This window comes from Lynx rufus, unplaced genomic scaffold (assembly GCF_022079265.1).
Source record: "Lynx rufus isolate CCGP_SWC_20201006 ecotype Redwood Valley unplaced genomic scaffold, mLynRuf1.p SCAF_23, whole genome shotgun sequence".
Taxonomy (NCBI): domain Eukaryota; kingdom Metazoa; phylum Chordata; class Mammalia; order Carnivora; family Felidae; genus Lynx; species Lynx rufus.
The window spans coordinates 8,368,715-8,384,131 of record NW_025814838.1 but is presented as its reverse complement, the minus strand read 5'-3'; the positions used below and the strand labels follow the sequence as shown (position 1 = coordinate 8,384,131).

The 15,417-nt window shown below is 36.3% G+C and overlaps 1 protein-coding gene across 1 annotated transcript in view; it reads right to left on the bottom strand.

The window, feature by feature from the left end:
- Window positions 1-15,417, bottom strand: part of DNAH3 (dynein axonemal heavy chain 3) — a 163,770-nt gene that overhangs the window by 56,121 nt on the left and 92,232 nt on the right. The window contains exon 40 of the mRNA XM_047087673.1: window positions 13,644-13,889. Coding sequence (XP_046943629.1) covers window positions 13,644-13,889 — 246 coding nt within the window. The remainder of the gene's footprint in view (window positions 1-13,643; window positions 13,890-15,417) is intronic.

The window sequence follows — 15,417 nt, the reverse complement described above, 5'->3', positions numbered from 1 at the left end:
TGACATCTTTCCTAATGTTATCTGAGGCCAGTTTATCTCCTCCACTTTCCTGACCACAATTCAAGGATTAGTGAGTGGCTTTCTTTTTTGTAGCATGAGGTTACATGGACCGGGTAAAAGAAAATTCTCAATTGCCCCTGCTAGGAAACCTGGGCTCTACACTCTCTTTCTACAATTTGGCCAAGGTTCCTGAACTATGGTGCCACTCCCATCCCAGCTAGCAAAATGTCCCACATTCCTGTATCATCATCTCACAACCCTGATGCAGCATAGACTGTGGAAGGTGCAAACCCTCGTAGTTTCTCCCACTTGTATTAAGATTCTACAGAAGCATGCAGGTGCTTCATGCCCAAGGATTTCTCATAGACATTCTTTGCATCTGCAGGCCACTGTAATCCACTTCTCTCCACAGGGGTGATTACCAGTGAGAACTCTCAGAATTTTGTCAACTCACCACTTTTCCTCCCAAAACCACTCTCAGGAGGACAGGGGGGTGGTGGGGTCTAGGTTGGAAGATGCAGCATGCCAGATCTTAGTTTTACTTTTCCTGTCCATCACTTCTTAATGTTTATAGACAGAATCAAGATGGAACATTTTCTATAATTATTGCTGGGATATTTTTAGGCTTAATTTTGTTGTTGTTTTTGTTCATTTCACTAGGTATTAAAGGAGGGAGCTCTGTTATCCTACACCCCTCTGCAGCTTTACCTAGAAGTTAATCTAGCAAAACACTTTTAGAAAGCAATCTGGCATTATGCTTACAGAGCTACAAAAATGTTCTGTAGTCTAAGCCAGAAATCCCACTTCTGGGAATTTATCATAAGGAAATAATTCAGAATGAAAATAATCTCTATACATGGCTATGCAGCACCATCTGTGATAGCAAAAATTTGGAAATAATTTACATGTCTCACATTAGGAGACCAGTCAAAATTATGTCTTATGAGATGAATGGAATATTTTGCAAAAACCAAGTATCAACATATCAAATTGCTTTCAAAAAGCAATGACAGATGAAAATAGAATAAAAAATAGAACATATGTCATTATGCTAAAGAGGTAAAGAGATGAAATCAGGTAGACAAAACAGAGAAAAGTTTTTCTGACATACTTGGGACAGGGTGGTATGAACAAAGAGATATTTTTTGGTCGTTTTTAAAAAATAGAACTGAATTGTTTTACAACAAAAAAGGAGACACTAAAAGCATGATTCAGAAAAGCATTTGTCTCCCTTCCCTGAATGTTATGATTCAATAGAGCTAGTTTGTTGCTTGACACAGGAAGATTAAGGCCAAAGAGGAAAGCCTCAAGTGAGTAAAAGTAGATTTGCTAAGCGATGTGACCTTGGCCAAGGTTACCATTTGTACACCTGTAAAATGGGCCTGATTTTATGTGAAGCTCAGAGAGTCACTGTAGAGGGTAAATGAGAGATATATGTGTCAAACATGTAGCATAGCTCTGAGCACACAGGCACTGAGAAGATTCAGCTCTAGGTCTCTGGTTCTTATCAGAGTAATGGCTCTTGTTCACTCTGCACTGTGATTTTAATTCAAACTCTGTTCCAAGTACAAGGGAAGAAAAGGAGAGAATAGTAGAAATCCAGGAAGGCATATTCTGTCTCTATTACCTCTGACCTCCCTCCCCCCCCCCACTTCACCCTGTGTTCTTCTCCAGCACTTGGGAGAATAAGGTTAACTTTTTAAAAAAATTTTTATGTTTATTTATTTTTGAAAGAGAGAGAGACAGAAAGAGAGCATGAGCAGGGAATGGGCAGAGAGAGAGGGAGACCAGAATCTGAAGCAGGCTCCAGGCTGTGAGCTATCAGCACAGAGCCTGATGTAGGGCTTGAATCCACAAAGTGTGAGATCGTGACCTGAGCCAAAGTCAGACGCTCAACGAACTGAGCCACCCAGGCCCTCCAATAAGGTAAACTTTTCAACAAAGGAGTGAGGTTTCAAAGGGCACACACTGATGAATGAATAAAGAAGATGTGAGATGCACACACACACACACACACACACACACACACACACACACACAATGGAATACTATTCAGTGATCAAAAAGAATGAAATCTTGACATTTGCAACGTGGATGGAACTAGAGTGTATTATGCTAAATGAAATAAGTCAGTCAGAGAAAGACAAAATACCATGTAATTTCACTCATATGTGGAATTTAAGAAACATAACAGATAGGGGCGCCTGGTGGCTCAGTTGGTTAACCATCTGACTTCGGCTCAGGTCATGATCTCATCGTTCACGGGTTTGAGCCCCGCATCGGGCTCTGTGCTGAGAACTCAGAGCCTGGAGCCTGCTTCAGATTCTGTGTCTCCCTCTCTCTCTGCCCCTTCGCCGGTTGTGCTCTATCTCTCTGACTCAAAAAAATATATATTTAAAAGAAACACAACAGATAAACATAGGGGAAGGGAAGGAAAAAATAAGATAAAAACATAGAGGGAGGCAAACCCTCAGAGACTCTTAAATACAGAGAATGAATTGAGGGTTGCTGGAGGTGAGGTGGGTGGGGGGATGGACTAAATGGGTGATGGGTGTTAACAAGGGCATTTGTTGGGTTAACGAGCACTGGGGGTTATATGTAAGTGATGAATCACTAGGTTCAACTCCTGAAACCAATACCACACTGTATGTTAACTAACTTGAATTTAAATAAATAAATTAAAAAAAGATAAAGAGCATACAGTGAATAGATGAATAGATGGATAAATAAATCTCTTAGTTGACAAACAAGGATACATGTCAGATGATGTGAACCCAACCCTGAGAGAATCCCTCAAAGGTCTGTTTGCTTTCCTTAACGTATGCTCCCTAGTGTAGTTCCTCCATCATTTATCTCAGAAGTCTACTTATCCCACAGCTCCTGAATGTGAAAAGCCCAGAACACAATGTCCCATAAGGTCAGGGAAGCCTCCCTGGAGGTCTTACCATGAGAATTTTAACCTTGGCTCCTTGTGGAAAGGCTAGAAAGGCATTTAAAGCTTTTTAAGGTGGTAATAAGAATGTATACTCAAAGCTAGACACAAGAGGTCACATACTCCATGATTTTATGCATATGAAATACCAGGAAAAGGCAAATATATAGACAGCAGGTCAGTGGTTGCCTGGGACTGAAGATGGGAACAGGGATTAATTGGAAATGGGCCTGAAGGATCTTACCAGGGTGATGAAAATGTTCTGAAATTGGATTATGGTGACAGTTGCACAACTATGCAAATTTACTAAAAGCCACTGATTTGTACACTTACATGGGATAATTTTATGGTATGTAAATTATACCTCCATAAAGTTGTTATATATAAAAAAGCATACTTAGTACTTAAAACATGTCTTTGATTCAAATGGGTTCTGGCTAGGCACTTTGAAATTTCACACTAAAATACTTATTAAGCCAAAAAGAAAAAGAAGTGGAATGATGTCATTGAAAATAAAGACTGAAAAAAAAATCTGAGCAGCATCTCCAGCTGGAAGAAGAAATCTTACCTCAAGAGATTTCATGAGGGGGGCGCCTGGGTGGCTCAGTCGGTTAGGCGTCTGACTTTGGCTCAGGTCATGATCGCACGGTTCGTGGGTTCGAGCTCCATGTCAGGCTCTGTGCTGACAGCTCGGAGCCTGGAGCCTGCTTCAGATTCTGTGTCTCCCTCTCTCTCTGCCCTTCCCTCACTCACGCTCTCTCTCAAAAATAAATAAATGTTACAAAAAATTTTTTTAAAAAGAGATTTCATGAGGAAAGGCAATAAAGGCCACTAGGATGCAGAGACTCAGGTTCCATCCCACACAGAAAATTGTGTAGCTGTTCCTTTGCCCTACCAGGTATTAATCCAGGAGTACTGTCTCATTTTCTCCTTATCCTTGCCTCTTATTTTTTTCTTTTAATTTTTAAATATTTATTTATTTTTGAGACAAAGAGAGCAAGAGAGAGAGAGCAGGAGCATGAGTGGGGGAGCTTGAACTCACGGACTGCGAGATCATGACCTGAGCCGAAGTCGGACACTTAACCGACTGAGCCACCCAGGTGCCCCGTATAGCTGAGAAGTGCAGTAGGGTCCCAGACCATATGAGTAAGGAGGAGTCAGTCAGAACACCTTAAATTCAGTGAGATACGGTCTTCCAGAGTAAAGAGCCACAAATGCCCCTCTGTTGAGAAACTTCCCTTTTCTAGAATGTTCAGAGATGAAACAAATAGAAAAGGCTGCCTCCAACAGATGGCATTAGTTGATCATATGTGGTCATTGGATCTTGGCCATCCTATTGCTTCTTACTCTAGAGCAGAGTTTATAGCATTTAGGTTTATTTTAAAAGTGTTATATGAATATTATTTACCCTGATCATGTCCAAAAGCTGTGACAATTTGGAAAACTAGCAGAAAGAGAGATGTGGGATTACCATGAAGAAAAAGTAAAGCTTAACTTCCCATGGACAGGTTTGCAATGATCACTTGCAAGGTGTCATTTTAGTCTTATGAATGGTCTTTTCAGAATCAAATTGGCTTTTAAGTAAAGTAGGTGCTGCAAAAGAAGATAGACAAAGAAGCCGTATATGTGGAATTTTTGTTTTAAATAGCACATCAGTTGACTAGGATGTGGAGGGAGGACACATGCCATCACAGTAGATAGGAGATGTTATAGGGCAAAGTTACCTAGGAACTGAGTGGGAGTCATATATATATATATATATATATATATATATATATATATATATATATATATATCTCACTAGCCTGCTAGCTGCAGAAGGAAAGGAAAGATGTTGACACAAAGTGGGCCAAGAGTGGGGTCAAGGGAACTTCATGAACCATCTTTGTTGACACAAAGCATGAACAGACTGATCTGGAAGGATAGAGGAAGCAGAAAACAGCATACGGAAACTGTGAAAAAATACTGCAATATAAAGGAATATAATATGGAGATCATACTTCAAGAGTATATCCTTGAACCTTGTTTAATGCAAGACTCAAAACCAAATTTCAGGAAACTGTTTGGAATCCTAAATAGACTACAAAAAGATGATGATGATGATGATGATGATGATGATGATGATGATTGCTACCATTTTTTTAATTTGATTTTTTATTTTTTTAAATTTACATCCAAATTAGTTATCATAGAGTGCAACAATGATTTCAGGAGTATATTCCTTAGTGCCCCTTACCCATTTAGTCCTTCCCCCTTCCTACAACCCCTCCAGTAACCCTCAGTTTGTTCTCCATACTTATGAGTCTCTTCTGTTTCATTCCCCTCCCTGTTTTTATATTATTTTTGTTTCCCTTCCCTTATGTTCATCTGTTTTGTTTCTTAAAGTCCTCATATGAGTGAAGTCATATGATTTTTGTCTTTCTCTAATTTAACTTAGCATAATACCCTCCAGTTCCATCCACGTAGTTGCAAATGGCAAGATTTCATTCTTTTTGACTGCTGAGTAATACTCCATTGTGCACATATACCACATTTTCTTTATCCATTCATCCATCGATGGACATTTGGGCTCTTTCCATACTTTGGCTATTGTTGATAGTGCTGCTATAAACATGGGGGTGCATGCGTCCCTTCAAAACAGCACACCTGTATCCCTTGGATAAATGCCTAGTAGTGCAATTGCTGGGTTGTAGAGTAGTTCTATTTTTAGTTTTTTGAGGAACCTCCATACTGTTTTCCAGAGTGGCTACACCTGCTTGCATTCCCACCAACAATGCAAAAGAGATCCTCTTTCTCCACATCCTCGCCAACATCTGTTGTTGCCTGAATTGTTAATGTGAGCCATTCTGACACGTGTAAGGTGGTATCTCATTGTGGTTTTGATTTGTATTTCCCTGATGATGAGTGATATTGAACATTTTTCATGGTCGGTTGGCCATCTGCACGTCTTCTTTGGAGAAGTGTCTATTCATGTCTTTTGCCCATTTCTTCACTGGATGATTTGTTTTTTGGGTGTTGAGTTTGATAAGTTCTTTATAGATTTTGGATACTAGCCCTTTATCTGATATGTCACTTGCAAATATTTTCTCCCATTCTGTCGGTTGCCTTTGAGTTTTGCTGATTGTTTCCTTCGCTGTGCAGAAGCTTTTTATTTTGATGAGGTCCCAGTAGTTCATTTTTGCTTTTGTTTCCCTTGCCTCCAGAGACATGTTGAGTAAGAAGTTGCTGTGGGCAAGATCAAAGAGGTTTTTGCCTGCTTTCTCCTCAAGGATTTTGATGGCTTCCTGTCTTACATTTAGGTCTTTCATGCATGTTGAGTTTATTTTTGTGTATGGTGTAAGACAGTGGTCCAGGTTCATTCTTCTGCATGTTGCTGTCTAGTTTTCCTAGCATCACTTGCTGAAGAGACTGTGTTTATTCCATTGGATATTCTTTCCTGTTTTGTCAAAGATTAGTTGGCCATATGTTTGTGGGTCCATTTCTGGGTTCTCTATTCTGTTCCATTGATCTGAGTGTCTGTTCTTGTGCCAGTACCATACTATCTTGATGATTACAGCTTTGTAGTATAGCTTGAAGTCTGGGATTGTGATGCCTCCTGCTTTGGTTTTCTTTTTCAAGATTGCTTTGGCTATTTGGGGTCTTTTCTGGTTGATTGCTATCATTTTAATGAAACAGGAAAGAAAGCCATAAGGAGAAAACAGGCTAAGATAAAAAGGCCACGTGAGATAAAAAAAGGAAGATGGATGAGCTAATAGAATGATGGTGACAATAAGACAGCAATAAAAATTGCTGATATTTAACATCTTCTATATACCATGCTTTTATTCTAAATGTGTTTACATGTATTAACTCATCTAATTCTTGTAAGAACACCATGACTACATACTGTTATTACATGCGGGGGGATGGGGCAGAGAGAGAGGGAGAGTGAGAGAGTGAGAATCCCAAACAGGCTCCATGATGTCAGCACAGAGCCTCATGTGGGGCTTGAACTCATGAACCCACGAGCCATGAGATCATGACCTGAGCCTAAACCAAGAGTTGGATGCTTAAGTGACAGCCACCCTGGTGCCCTGTCCCCATTTTATAAATGAGGAGACTGAGAGGGGATAAGGAACTTCCTCACTACTAAGTATTGAAGGCAGGATTCAAGCCCTGACAATGTGACTTGTTTTTAATCATTACACTAAGAAAGGATCGTAAGGAAACAATAGGTAACAACAGCAGAACCAACACCATGCAAGGCACTAAATGCATAACTGAAGTTGTGGGTGACATATTAAAATGAAAAAAAAAAAACTATCTTAAAAAGGCAAAAACTCAAAAATAAGGAAAGAGATGATAGATATGGAAGCCAGACAATAAAAATTTCCCTCGATGATGGAAAGGCCTCATCACATTCCAGGGAAAATAGACAAAAGGAGACATACATCTAGATATAGTATGTTAAAAAACAAAACAAAACCCTACAGTAGAATATTAAAAAAATAACACAAACCATTCAGAACATAGGTGAAACAAACAGTTGCTTTATACATATATATAATATAATTAATTATTAATTATATGATTAATATAATCTTAATAGTTATCAATTATAATATAATTATATTAATAATTATATAATCTAATAATTATAAAATACTATATAATCTAATTTCAATTTCTTCTCTTTTTAATTGTGAGATTTAATTACATATAATTAATTATCAATTATTTATTATAAATGATAATTTAGAATATAATTTATATTACAAGTATATGTATTTATTATATTGATAATAATAATTATTAATTAATAATAAATTACATATAACATATAATTAATAATTAATTATATATATATAATTCAATCTCACAGTTAAAAAGAGAAGAAATTAAAACTAGATACTATTTTCGTACTACAAATGTGAAAAGAACACCAAAATACATAAGGCAAAACTGATAGAATTGCAAAAATTAATAGAAAAATCCAATTATTATAGTTGGAGACTTCAGTCCCCCTCTATCAGCAATTGACATTGGGTAGAAAATGAGTGAGGATAGAGTTAAACTAAACAGCACCTTCACCATCAATTGGACCTCACTGACATTTATAGATTACTTCAACAACAGCAGAAAACATCCTTTTCGAGCTCACATGGAACATTCTCCTAGAGAGACCACATTCTGGGCCATAAAACACACCTTAAAATTTTTAAAGAGTAGAAATCATACAGTGTATACTCTCAGTCCACAATGCAATTAGACTAGAAATCAGTAACAAAAAGATAGCTGGAAAATCCCCAAATAGTTGAAGATTAAGAAAAAGACTTCTAGGGGTGCCTGGGTGGCTCAGTCATTAAGCATCTGACTGGCTCAGGCCATGATCTCATGGTTTATGAGTTTGAGTCCCACGTTGGGTGAGCACAAGCCCCGCTTCAGGTGAGCCCCACTTCTCTCTCTCTTTGCCTCTCTGGGATTCTCTTTCTCTCTCTGCCCCTTGCTTGAGTGCCCTCTCTTTCTCCTCCTCAAAAAGAAAGAACAAATGAACGAAAGAAAGAAAACACAACTTTTCAAAATCTGTGGGATGCAGTGAAAGAAATGCTTACAGAGAAATTTAGCATTGAATGCATATATTAGAAATGAAGAAAGCTCTAAAATCAATAATCTAAGCTTCCACCTTAGGAAACTAGAAATGAAGAGTGAATTAAATCCAAAATAAGCAGAATAAAATAAATAATAAAAATTAGAGTAGAAATCAATGAAGTTGAAAACAGAGAAAATCAATAGAGAAAATCAACAAAACCAAAAGCTGTTTCTTGGAAAAGGTTATAAAACTGATAAACCTCTAGTTAGGCCAAGCAAGAAAAAAAGAGAGAAGACACAAATTACTAATATCAGAAATGAAAGAGGAACCATCACTACTGATACCAGAGGCATTAGGAAGATAATAAAGGAATATTATGAACAACTCTATGACCACAAATTTGATAACTTAGATGAAACAAAACAATTCCTCAAAAGACATGATCTAACAAAACTCATATAAGAAGAAATAGATAATTTGAAGAGAACGATATCTATTAACGAAATTGAAGCAACAATTAATAACCTTCCAAAAGAGAAAGCACCAGGCCTAAATGATGAATTCTACTAAACATTTAAGGAAAAACATTTTACAATACCCTACAATCTTCTCCAGAAAATAAAAGCATATTTATTCTATGAGGTCAGCATAACCCTGATCCCCAAACCAAAGATACTACAATAAAGGAAAACTATAGATAATATATCTCCTCAAAACAGATGCAAAAATCCTTAACAAAATACTGACAAATCAAATCAACAATATATGGAAAGAATTATACACCACATTCAAGAGGGATTTATTCCTTCCAGGTATATAAGGCTGGTTCAACATTCAAAAATCAACTAATGTAATCCATTAGGCTAATGAAGAAAAAAAAGAATCAAAAGAAAAATAAGAGAAAACAAAAACACTGTAGTAGAAATGAAGAATGCATTTGGTAAGCTTATTAATAGACTAGATGCAGCCTAGAAAAGAATCTATGAGCTGGAATATATGACAATATAAACTTACTAACCTGAAATAAATGGAGGAAAAAATTTAAAAAAAGAACAGATTATTGGATAATTGTGGCCAATTGCAAATGGTTTAAGATATTAATACTGGGAATACCAGAAAAAGAAGAGACAGCAAAGCAGAAATATTCAATGTAATAATGGCCAAGAACTTTTGAAAGTTAATGATAGATATCAACCTATAGAACCAGGTAGCTCAGAAAATATGAAGGAAGAAAAACACCCCATATTCAACACCTGGGAATAATATAACCAAACAACAGAAAACCAAAGAGAAAGAGAAAATCTGGAAAAACATCAGTTTATTGGGGAAGATCTTACCTATAGAGGAACAAAGATAAGAATTATAGCAGACTTTCCATCAGAAAGTATGCCAGAAAGAACAGAGTAGAGGGAAATATTTAAAGTGTTGGTGGAAAAAAACTCACCATGATAAAATTCTGTATCCACTGAGATTATATTTTCAAACTAGAGGAGAAATAAAAGCTTTCTCAGAAAACAAAAAAATGAGGGAAATCATAATCAGCAGGGCAGCCCCACAGGAAATAGAATTTTTTCAGAGAGAAGGAAAATGATATAGGTCAGAAGTTTGGATCTACATTAAAAAAAAAAAAAAAAAAGGAAATCTTTTGGAGAAATAATAAATGAAGGTAATTTTTAAAAAATCAATTAATGTAATCTATTACAGAAACAGGCTAAAGAAGAAAACTCACATGATTATCAATAAATTCAGAAAAAGCATTTGACAAAATCCAACACTCAGTAAACTAGGTATAGAGGGGAACTTCCTCAACTTGATAAAGAATATCAACAAAACACCTACAGCTAATCTCATACCTAAGGCAAGGAACTAGATACTTTCTCCCTAAGATAAGGATGCTCCCTCTAATCATACCTATATAAATCATACAGGAAGTCTTAGCTTATGCAATAGACTAAAAAAAAACAAACAACAACAAAAAAGAAAATAAAAGATTGGGAAGGAAGAAATAAAACTATTTTTGTTTGTTGATGGCATGATTACCTATTCAGGAAATGGATTGGGAAGGCACAAGGGAAATTTAGCAATCAAAGCTTTAAAATTTTATTGATTCTTGATTCAGTTATTTTAATTCTAGGAAATTATCCTAAGAAAATAATCATGGATTAAGCAAGCAGGTGGCTACCGGAATACTGATCATCACAGTGTTGTTAATGATAACAAAAACTAGAAAATAACTAGGAAATAAGTGCAGAATGATCCCATATTTGCAAAAATAAATCCATAGGCACATATATGCACAGGGAAATGTCTAAATGGATGGTTATCAAAATGTTAATTGTGGTTATCTTTTTAAAAATATTTATCTTTTTTATTATATGACCTATTCCTATTTTTTCTTAAAAAATCAAGAATGCACTTCACACTCGTCAGGATAGCTATTCCTAAAAAACAAGACAAAACAATACATGAGAATGTGAAGAAATTGGAATTCTTGCGCATTGCTGGTGGGGATGTATGATGGCACAAGTACTATGAAAAACATTGTGGCAATTCCTCACAAACTTAAATACAGAATTACTATATGATCTATAAATTCCACTTTTAAGGGGATCCTGAGCGGCTCAGTCAGTTAAGCATCAAACTCCTGGTTTCGGTTCAGGTCATGATCTCACAGTTTGTGAGCCTGAGACCCACGTCAGTCTCTGGGCTGACAGTGCAAAGCCTGCTTGGGATTCTCTCTCTCCCTCTTTGCCCCTCCCCCACTTGTGCATGTGCTTTCTCTCTCTCTCTCAAAATAAACTTAAAAAAATAAATTCCACTTTTGAGCACATAGCAAAAAGAAATGAAAGCAAGAGACTCAAATAAATATTTGTACATCCATGTTTATATCTGCATTATTCACAGTAGTCAAAATATGAGAGTAACTCAAATGTTTATCAACAGGTGAACAAAGGAACAAAATGTGGCACATACACACAACAGAGTATTATTCAACCTTAAAAAGGAAGGAAATTCTGACACATGCTTCAACATGGATGAATTTTGAAGTTATTACTAAGTGAAATAAACTTGTCAAAAAAGGACAAATACTATGTGATTCTATTTAAATGAGGTACCTAGAGTAGTCAGATTTATAGAGACTGAAAGTGGGATGGTGGTTGCTGGGGGTGGGGGAGCCAGAAGGAGGGGAGAAATGGAGAGTTAGTGTTTACAGAATATGGAGTTTTAGTTTGGGAAGATGAAAAAAGTTCTGGAGATAAATGGTGGTGAAGGGTGCACAACGATGTTTAACACCACTGAACTGTATACTTAAAAATGGTTAAAATGGTAAATTTTTATATTATACATATTTTACCAAAATAAAAAAGAATCTTCTAAATCAAAGAAGAAGTAAAAGAGAAACGAGGAGGAGGAGAGGAGAGAAGGAAGGAAGGGGAAGAGAAAGAAAAGAAGAGAGAAGAAAAGAAAAAAGAAAAGAGAAAGAAAGAAAGAGAGAAAGAAAAGAAAAGAAAAGAAAAAAGAAAAGAAAAAGAAAGGAAGGAAGGAAGGAAGGAAGGAAGAAAACAGAATGATTGTACTACAATCTAAATATTGGATTGGCCCAGGGCCTCTATGCAGTTCACTGGGACAGATGACCATATCAGATAAAGTGTGCCTCATGTGCTGAGGAAGGACTGTGTGTACAGGGGCAGTGGGTGGCCCCTACTTGTTCATTCATTTATTATTATCATTGGGAAAAATTTCAAACATAAATACTGAAAACACTGTACAGCAAACACTTACATACCCTTCTCCTAAACTTTATGATTAGTTTTTACTTGTTTTATCATATACCTGCTCATCCATCAAGTAAGCCATCTGATATTTTGACAGACTTCAACGTAAAACATCTATACACTTCCCCGTAAACTTCAGCATTTATATCATTCACTGTTCAGTATTTGTTTATGCTTTTTCTCTTGATCTAAAATTTACATGCAATGAAATGTACAAATCCTAAGTGCACATTCACTGAGTTTTGACAAATGCACATATCTGTGTAAACCAAATCTTTCTCAATATACACATTACTATCACTCTAGAAGTTATTTCATCACCCTTTATCTACGATTTTATAATCACAAAAAGTAAAGCTATTTGGAAAGTGTTTATAGTATGATCTCCTTTTTGTTACAGAAATATAGAAAAAAACTTGAAGAAAAAAATTTTAAGTGTTTATTTGTGGGTAGTTGGATTACCACTGATTTTTATTTTCTGCTATTCTCTGTTTTTTCTAACTTAACAGAAGACCATGGGGGAGGGGAAGGAAAAAAAAGAGAGAGAGGGAGGGAGCCCAACCATAAGAGACTCTTAAAAACTGAGAATAAACTGGAGGGGTGGGAGGGGGGGGAAAGTGGGCGATGGGCATTGAGGAGGGCACCTGTTGGGATGAGCACTGCGTGTTGTATGGAAACCAATTTGACAATAAATTTCATATTAAAAATAAATAAATAAATAAATAAATAAATAAATAAATAAATAACATGTTTAAATGTAAAATATTAAAAAATAAATTTTATATATCATTATGGTGTTAAGAAAAATAATAGTGAAAGCCCCTTAAAAGAAAAAAATTTTTTGATCTTTTAGTAAATGATGTCACACATAGAATATTTATAGATCATTAAAGTGATCACTTTGAAGAAAACATATATGGCAAAAATGGAAACATTTCAACATGAAATTAGATTACAATGACAAAATTACTATGAATATTAACGCCATAATCAACATAATACGATGAATGTAAACACACAGAATAAGGCTAGAAGGGAATAAGAAAAACAAATGTGCTATATTTCTCATTCTGTCTCCTGGAGCCTGTTTGAATGATGGAATTATGGGTAATTTGGGGGAAAAAAAGTTATATCAACTTTTCTAAATTAAAACAATAGTTAAAACATCCCATAAGACCCTGACTTTGAGCCATCCATCTCTTACACATGTGGGCCAGCTCTGAAGACCTTGAACCCACTCAGGCAAGCTACATAATGTCACCTGGCCATTGTAAAACCCTTACTTGGACCACACATTTTGATTGGATTTTGGAACCATATGATCCAGATTATTATAGCAAGACAAAACAAACAGGTCCTAAATTACCTCTTTCTGGAAAGATGTTGTTTTTGGTAAGTTTGACGCTTTTGGGCCTTGGATTGTTATCATCCATACCCATGATCAGGTTGCGGAAAAACAGATCAAATTTCTTTCTGCTGTCCGCATTGATGGTGCCGGCCACGGTCCACACCAAGGCAAAGAGGAATAGACCTTGCAGCCAGAGAAAGATCTGTTGGCTTGTTGGGCCTTCAAATAATTCACTTTCCTCCTTGTCTATTTTTCTGATTTCATCTAAAAGCAAGAAAAAGGAACCTCAGGAAAAGCTGCAAATATCTGCTTATATACAGATCTATAAACAATGTGAGCTGGGTGGTCTTGTCTGTGAGGGCTCTGGAGAGGGGAATGATAGTGGCTGAGTGGCCATCACCTGCCAGATCCTTTATCCACATATTTCTTTGTGCTAGTTTTAAAAACTTTTTCTAATTTTGAAAGGACATGGGCACCAACCTGAAGGAGTTCTCAATGGCTGAAGACATTTGAGCAACAAAATAACTATAGCATTGGATTATAACCCATAGGATAAAATAAATATTGTGAGTTCATACTTTAATCAGCAAATAACTGAATTAGCAAAGAAATAGGGAAGAACAGTTTTTCCTTACAGAAGAATTCTAATTAGTAAATATAGAAGGAATACACAGAGAAACAGAAAATTAACATTAGGCAAATGCCGCCATAATAACCGTGGTAGGCAAGATCCAATAGATATTAAAATCAGTGGGTGAAAATTTGAGGAGCAAATAGGATATTTGCATGGTTTCAAATTGTCTCCCCTCCCCCAAATACTTATTAATTATGAAGGAAAACATAGTAACACTTCTCTTACAGTGGAGAAATGTGGCTCTGATCAAAGCTAACTTTGACCAGAGCCTTCACCAGTCATAACATATAGCAACATCATATGCCCCATGATGATATACAGAGAAGGATACATCATCACTTTCGTGGTATTCTTACTGAAAATGCATAACCCCAATCTAATTATGAGAAAACATATCTCTTAAATTGAGAGATATTCTATAGAATAAATGACCATTATTTATCAAGTAACCAAGTTATAAAAGACAAGGAAAGGGGTGCCTGGCTGGCTCAGTCAGTAGAACATGTGACTCGATTTGGGGGTCATGAGTTTAAGCCTCATGCTGGGTTTATTTAAAAAAAAAAAGGCAAGGAAAGACTGAGGAGCTGTCATAGATTGAAGGACACGAATGAGATACAACAATTAAAAAAAAAAAAAGTGACCTCCCGAATTGCATCCTAGAACAGAAAAAGGACATTTGTGGAAAAATTGATGAACTGCAAATAAAGTCTGTAGTGTAGTTAATAGTTTAGTATCAGTTTCAATTTTCTCATTTTGATCATTGTGCCTTGGTTATGTAAGATGTTAACTTTAAAGGAAGCTAGGTGAAGGGATATGTGACTCAACATAGTCCTTTAGCAATTTTTTTGCAAGCCTGAAATTATTTTAAAATAAAAGGCTAACAATTGTATTTAGTATTCCTTAGCTCAACGCCTTGCTGATTGATCATAGTTACCATACTCCTGCATTTTAGCACTGACAGAGGAAAAAGTTAGGGCTCTGAAATCAGACATGTCTGTGTTCATGTCCCCAGTTTTTAGTAGTAGAGTGTCTTTCAACACTCCTGATAGGACTCATGGCTATAGATCTGGGAAGGCAAGATATTAGGGCACTCAGCGCTGGGGACAATGAGTCCATTTCTCATGCGATGCCTTTTTTCCTGGAGGAGATACAACACAA